Below are 7,194 nucleotides of genomic sequence, written 5' to 3'. Positions count from 1 at the left end.
ATAGGCTTAGTGCAATTATTACATAATATATGCGGCGCTGCGTGTTTCGGAGAGTGAAGAGTGGCACTGTGTTTACACGATGTCTCATCCATGAATGTGCTGCATATATGCATATCTATGTTTGGATCGCTTATAAAGTGCATTTAGAAACCCAACATGTGCAACCATCTTCCCAAAATTGTAAAGAGAAGTGCTTATAAACCATCAAAAGAGAAGCTTTAAGGTCTCCGTGAAAATCTTGATGATTTAACGTTTGGAAATGAAGAAATTAAGACTGTTGCACAGTAAAATAAAACTATTATTATTAAAAATACTTTATTTTACAGTAATTTTCTTATTTTGTTTATCTTTATTTAGTAATTATAATGAAGAATCGTGCAGCCCTCATGCAAGTATGAGATCTTGTTGAAGAACATTTAACATCTCATTTTGTGTCCCACAGAAGAAAGAAAAACATGGGTTTTTGGAACAACATGAGGATGAGTGACGTAATTGTCATTGCTATATGAACCGTTCCTTAAATACACACATCACACTGTTCAACTCAAAACCTCATCCTGCGTCGTCTCCCTTGCCAAACTATCAAAACTCATTCACTGGACTTGTGAATTATAACCGTCATGAAATCTAGTGAATCAAACTCACCCTCCTTTTTCTTAGTAAGTTTCAGGATGGCGTTGAAGGTTTACATTTCTTATAAACTTGCTCATTTCCAGTGCCAATGCTGCTAGTTAGGTGAAGTTTATCCTATATATTAAGGTAGATCAAGACATGCCAAACATCTTATTTTACTTTACTTTTAGTTGAAATCTGAAGCTATGGCCTGGCTCTGATTGGTCATCAGCTATTTGAAACCTCAAAAGCAGCAGATTAGTTCTATGACACTTTAAATATTAATTTGTATTTATCCATTCAGACTCGGAGAGATGGGCTCAGAACATCATAAACCTCATGAAAAACTTCCTGTCATCTATAAATCCAGGACAGGCTGACTGAACTGCTGTAGATCAATATCTAAACCTGTCAACTCGTCTGTTAAATAAAGCGTTACAATATTTGATCGTAATTCAATACCAGAGAGCTACAGCTCTACTGTGACAACAACTAAATGCATATCTGTAGAATATGTATTTTCAGATATGACTGTGTTTTCTTCCTTCTGTATTTATTCACTTAACTTTTATTTATTAGTTTAACCTCCCCTCTCTTATTATTAATATTGGATTATGATTCATCATTTGATGAGTGAATGATTTTGTACTCTTTTGCATGTTTTCTTACTGATTACATTGTTTTGCAGTAAAAAAACAACAATAAAAAAGCTCATTTCATTATTGCACGTGTTTTTTTGAAGAATCTGATTTACTCCTTTTGATTTTTATGTTTCACATGTATTAAACTCCCGATCATATCCTGAACCGTGTTTGTGCTGCCTGCATGAATGCATCTGCATGACTGATGCTTTTATCCAAGCAATATACAGTGCAATCAGGGTTGCATTGAATGCATTTATTTAACAATCAAACCCATGATAGATTGTGGTGCTAGACAGATATATGGTGCTTTGCGCACTAGCCAAGGCAGAGTTATTTTAGTATCGTTGAAATGTTACAAAACATTTAATGTGACATTTTTCAAGTGTTATTGATAGCAAAGCAATGAATATGTTCATTTTGGAGGATGAATGTATTCATTTGAGGTTCAAACATTTAGAAGAAGTTTAATCTTCTATAGTATGCTGGTTATAAAGTGCACAATTAGTTTTTTCATTCCACAATTGGACCACACTGGTCCTAATCCAGCAGTAGATGAGGATTCTGGGAAGTGAGGAGGCGATGTACACGGCCAGCGAGCTCAGGACCAACACGCCTCTCTTTGGCTCCGCCTACTACAGTGAGATCAGCCAATAGTCTGCGCCGCTCCTCCTCAGACGGCAGCTCCTCATAGGCCTGTTGGAGCAGGAGAGGATGAGAATGAGGGCCAATGAAGAATGATGTTCAGTGTGACTCTGAAACATAGACTAAAAAAATATAGACGTAGTGTCCGTGACGTCACCCGTAGGTTTCTGAGGATCATTTTTGAAGCCAAAAGTGGGCGGAGCCGGCCGTCGCCATCTGGGCAGCGCATCACTGAGCGTCACTCCCGGATAAACGGCAATGGGGAAAGAGGCGGGATTAGCTGACGTGACGTGATGCTAACAGACAGCAGACAAACGGCTAGTAGTGACATCAGTGACAATCCACTTGTCACTCAAGTGGCCACGCCCTTAATAGGCTCTATGCACGAACGCTGCTGACGTATTTCTGGTAGAATCTCAGCCAGTCTCTTTACCTCCGCATAGCGCGTTCTATAGCGAAGTGTACTAGCGGTAGCCTAGAAATCTAGACGCACCCTAGCGGCAGCGAAAATTATTTCGCAGCCAGTGTGGTCTAGCAACTCTCCATAGGCTTTTGAGCTGGAAAAACCAAAAACTGGTCGGGCCAATCACATCGTGTATAGAGTCGGGATTAACACAATGACGGCACAGTTCATGACGTGCCGCGTGATTTCCATTGGTGATTTTCCTGCTACTTGAAAACAATGAAGATGCAGCGGTCTTTCGAATCGGCTTTGGCCGCGACTCTGGAGGACTTGGAGTTAAGAGAACGTCACTTAAGTCATTCTTAAAAAAGGAAGATGTGTTCGGAGTTTTGCCGACCTGATACGGCAAAAGTTTAATATATCAATTAGCTCCGCTGGTGGAAAAACGCATGGGACTCACTCATCCACAACCGTTCATTGCTCTGGTTGGTTGTAGCGTTATCCTATTGCGTGCAGAGGGATTTTGAAAGGTAACCGTTTATCCCGCCCCTTCGGATTGAGGCATGTCAATGGAGAGTTCCCAGACCTAACATCTTGATGTAGGTCTGGCATGCCAGGCTATTCTAGCGGCCAAACTTTAATAAAATTAATTTTCTCAGAAACGAGACAACAATTTTAGAAACTGATTCGCTAGTCGGATTTCGCATGATATGAGAGATTACTCACCCTCAAAGTTGTTGATGTAGCTCGAAATATATAATTTAATGCCCTTCTCTTTCTTACTCTTATGTGTGACAGCTAACTGCCTCACAATATTGTTAACATCATTCACGTTAACCGCTGGAAGTTCTTGTAAAAAGCGAGTGTAATTTGCCATTATCTCCACCTAATGCAAAAACAGCTTGCGACGCAGCACCGGATGTAACTGGGCAGGCTGAGACAAAACACGGAAGCGATCGTGCATAGAGCCTATTAGGCCGAACTTTAAGGCTTAATATAATTTAAACAGATGAGTTATAAAAAAATTCACCCCCCCCTCACAGTTGTCATGAAGGGCAAAACTAGCTATAAAAGACCAAAATCACTTTTTGTACCAGGCTGTAAACATATTTTTTTTCTGCTGTAAAGTTGGGCATTTTAACCAAGGGGGTAATCCACCAGCCGGAAACTGAAGCCTCCCCGGGGGCCGCCATTGGCTAACAAGCCTTCACCTGCTGTTAGCACTCCATTGACTCCCATTCATTTTGGCGTCACTTTGACAGCGAATAACTTTACATCTGAGGTGTTTAAAGACTCCATTTGTCCATTGTTTATTTCTAAAGAAACACGACAATGTATAAAAGGCTCCATTACCTTGTATCTTACGTTATGGCCCCGTAGAAGTAGTTTTTGTAAAAATAGGCTAACGATTGCGTCATAACACGCGACTCTCTGTCGCACAGTAGAGAAACTACCGTATAGACAGAAGTAGAAGCTCGCGCGCAATCGGGGGGACGTGGAGGCATAAAGTCAAGCGAGAAGCCCATAGAGAGTCATAAAGTTGCTTTGCTAGCTCATTGACAGCTAATACTCATGATCTCCAGCTCTGCAAGATTCAGAAGGGAATGATTCAGATTCCTCTTGGCACAGCTACTAGAAGACGTACAGCTGTGAGTCAGGTTGCTCACGTCACATCTACGTCGTCAAGCTCAGTTTGAGCCGGTGCAGTCGCTCAGCCATCAGGAAGTGAGTGCTTCTATTTGACTTCACTTTTCTCCTGTTGAAGTCTATGGGGTCGCTGTGTCCATTTCTTTTACTGTCTATGATTTTAACATGGGATTGACTCTCTTTTGGAGCCTGTCTCTAGCGGTTAGTCGATGAATTGCAGTTTAAGTCGCTTCCGTGTTGGTTTAAAGAGAGAGACGGGAAGGTTGCCGCTTGGTCTGAACACACGTTACCTTCAGCAGGAGGGAAGGGGAAGGGTAGGCGCTCGTCACGGCTTTGGCCATGGCTGGACTGACGCGGTTCAGCTGCTGTATCTGACGTGTCCACACCTGAGCGAGACCGTGGCCGTCTCTGTCCACTCGCACACCCGCTGACCACGAGCCGTCCATGCAGAAGCCCAGATCAGGGTCGCCACACAACGCCCTGACAACAAAAACACACTACAGCTATTGTTGACGAAAGATAGATAGATAGTTTTATTTAATGCCATGTCAGCATCTAAGGCTATTTTCATGGCAAAAATTCTATTTAATACAAATATCATATAAATACAATAAAACCAAGCAAACACAACAAGTCATATTATACAATTTTTTTTTTTTTTAAGTAACATATGCTAAAAAATCTTAAAAATCTCCAAAACCATTTCAGGCATAATCTTACTAAATAAGTCCTTATGTGAAATAACTTCATAAAAGAGCATTCTACTTGTATTAAACCCAGGAAGTCCAATAAAATATGTTTAACAGAGAGGGGAATCTTACAAAATATGCATAGATGGGGCCTTTAAGCAAAAAAGCATGAGTCAAACTTGTATGACCTATACCACATCTGGTGAATACCACTTGATCAGATCTAGTTTTAAGAGTGATTAAAAGTCTGTTTGAAATTAAACACACTAAAAGCAATTCATAATTAATATTATACAGCAGTTAGTTCCCTAATTTGATTTGGACAAGTTCCCTAATTTGATTCTAATTAATAACAGTTAATAAGAAGCATGAATAATAGTACCCCAAATTTGTCAAAAGATAAAATGCAAAAACAGAAAAAAGTAAACCCAGGGCTTTTAAATGATTTCTGTGTAAAACTCACTTGTAAGGTCTCTTAGATAGAGCCTTGGTAAGTGCAACCACATGATCGGTCACTTCCTGCCAGCCAAACAGGAAGTGAACTGCCACATTCCAGTAGAGCTGGAGGTGAACCAACAGCTGCCCATCACAGAAACAAGGCATGGTCACTGGGAGGTTACATTACTGAAAAATGACAAGGGCGATGACGGATTTATCTGACCTCTTCTGTGTCCAGATGCTGCCGATTGAGGTGAAGGTCAAGATCATCTTCACCCCAAGATCCTGATCTGTACACACACACATGCACTTAGAGACATCCATTCATATTATGAGATTTAACATTAAATATAAGCTGATTTGAGAGACTGTGTGTTTACCGTTGCTGATGACTGATCATCACTAGAATTGTGACAACTTTCCCTGCAGTTCTGGTCAAGTACTTATATAGATGATTCAACAGAGACTCCGACCCCTCACACATATCACCAATAAGAGCCTAGAATGATAGAGATTATTATATCATATATATATATATATATATATATATATATATATATATTAATGATATATTAATAATATAATCATGACTGACCGACTGATTGGTCACTGTTTTATGTGACATCACCATGTCCTCTAACTCATTATGGGAGATCACCATCAGGACCTGATCTTCTTCAATAACTTCCTTTTTATCCTCATCCTCAGTCTGCTGTGTACAACACACACATAGAGAACAAACACTTGCTGGGATATTAATGAGCCCTTGCCACAATAATAATGCAACCTGACACCTCTGCTATACCTCTAATGGACAGACTAAGAAAGAAGCAACAGTCTGAGTAACTAGTGACCTGAAGGGCTTGTTGTGTCCAGCGGATGCTGTTAGGAAGATCTTGATTCTCTATCCGGTTCCTCCACTGCAACCCATCAAGATTCCTGAGCAACACATCACAGCCTGCATCCCGCAACAGCACTACAGAGAGAGAAACACAATAACCGTATATACTATAGTGACACCTGCATCTCCACTTTTCAAGATGCTCAACAACAGGAGGGAAGTTGTTTCTCACCTGCATGAATGTGAGCTGTCAGACTCTTAATGAAGTTTTCAGGTTTTAACAGGTTCAGTCTCTCCGCTGCCTCTTTTCTTCTCTGTTGCTCTTGTAGTTTCTCCTCTTTGAGTTTGTCCTTCTCCTCTCTCCGTCTCTCTTTGGCAGCTGTCCTCGCCTCCAGCTCCTCCAGCACCTCCTCTCTCCTCCTCCTCCTTCCGGAGATCTTCACTCCATCCGCGCTGATGCTGCTGTCTTCCGCCCGGGCGGAGGGTGGAGAAGTGTTTGATTCATTTATAGACGTGTTCTGATCGAGTATTACACATGATGATGATGCTTTAATGTCATCACTCTCATTCTCCGAATCTGAAATGTCCCACGTGGTTGCTCTATGTACGGCTGACATCCCTTTAAATCAGCTGCCGGTAATTTATTATAACTATAAATATACTATAGAAACTATAATATACTTAAATATACAGTGTGTTATATGATAATCGGGTCATTGTGTGTAAATTAAGCCTGACTAGTTTATCATTATTGTGTTTTAGTCTTAGTGTACCCTCCGCTGTCAGTAAGAGTTTGCTGGCTGCGAATGTAAACAAATATGGGGCGGTGAGAGGGACAATATTAGTACGGATTGCGTTTCAAAAATGATTAAAATAATGTTTTGGGGGAAATGCAGTAAAGTCAGTAGTTTGTTTAATTTCGATTGGATTCTTATATTATGTTATTATATAATATTATTTTTTATTTATATTTTATAGCTGGATATTAAAAGTCTAAATGTTTACATTGAATTTTGATTTCAGTACATGTCCTAAATAATTCATATCCATTTGGTCTTTTTAAGGCGCTTTAAAAGCGTTTAAAGCGGTTTAAATTACCACATATTATTAAATGTCCTATATAAATAAATTTTATTTCCGTAAACATGTCATGAGAATGGGCATTGTTTTGTTTAAAGCGTGATTAAACGCACATGATTAAATCATCTATTATCAACCCAATCATCATTAGTGCTGTGTCAGCGCTGAGAAAAACAACGTCATCTCCTCAGTCACATG

At 40.0% G+C, this 7,194-nt stretch overlaps 2 protein-coding genes across 3 annotated transcripts in view; one reads left to right on the top strand and one right to left on the bottom strand.

The window, feature by feature from the left end:
* spsb3b (splA/ryanodine receptor domain and SOCS box containing 3b) overlaps nucleotides 1–68 on the top strand; it is a 10,347-nt gene extending 10,279 nt beyond the window's left edge. Inside the window, exon 7 of the mRNA XM_056263669.1 lies at nucleotides 1–68. This exon is cut by the window's left edge and continues 986 nt beyond it. The gene's annotated coding sequence lies outside the window, so the exon portion shown is untranslated.
* Nucleotides 69–1,788: 1,720 nt separating this feature from the next.
* LOC130096977 (crossover junction endonuclease EME1) lies at nucleotides 1,789–6,725 on the bottom strand. Of its 2 annotated transcripts, none has more exons than XM_056263670.1 (8): nucleotides 6,149–6,725; nucleotides 5,930–6,051; nucleotides 5,671–5,787; nucleotides 5,456–5,574; nucleotides 5,299–5,365; nucleotides 5,101–5,216; nucleotides 4,239–4,428; nucleotides 1,789–1,949 (listed from the first exon to the last, which is right to left on the bottom strand). In XM_056263670.1, the coding sequence occupies exons 1-8, from the start codon at nucleotides 6,531–6,533 to the stop codon at nucleotides 1,794–1,796; spliced, it is 1,272 nt and encodes a 423-aa protein (XP_056119645.1). In that variant the 5' UTR covers nucleotides 6,534–6,725; the 3' UTR covers nucleotides 1,789–1,793. The 2 variants fall into 2 exon arrangements, with proteins under 2 accessions (XP_056119645.1, XP_056119646.1); XM_056263671.1 differs by having other exon boundaries at nucleotides 5,671–5,784; nucleotides 6,149–6,723.
* Nucleotides 6,726–7,194: the final 469 nt, after the last annotated feature.

This window comes from Rhinichthys klamathensis, unplaced genomic scaffold (assembly GCF_029890125.1).
Source record: "Rhinichthys klamathensis goyatoka isolate OS25496 unplaced genomic scaffold, OSU_Roscu_1.1 h1tg000209l_1, whole genome shotgun sequence".
In the NCBI taxonomy this organism is placed as follows: Eukaryota; Metazoa; Chordata; class Actinopteri; order Cypriniformes; family Leuciscidae; genus Rhinichthys; species Rhinichthys klamathensis.
The sequence above is the reverse complement of the archived record's forward strand: the minus strand, read 5'-3'. Positions and strand labels throughout refer to the sequence as shown.

What these genes read in the sequence shown, in the direction of transcription:
- LOC130096977 (XM_056263670.1), bottom strand. Translation starts at nt 6,533, where the DNA reads ATGTCAGCCGTACATAGAGCAACCACGTGGGACATTTCAGATTCGGAG. An exon ending in GGACACAACAAGCCCTTCAG is followed by an intron (nt 5,788 to 5,929) that starts GTCACTAGTTAC and finishes TGTTGTACACAG; the next exon opens with CAGACTGAGGATGAGGATAA. An exon ending in AGCATCTGGACACAGAAGAG is followed by an intron (nt 5,217 to 5,298) that starts GTCAGATAAATC and finishes TGTGATGGGCAG; the next exon opens with CTGTTGGTTCACCTCCAGCT.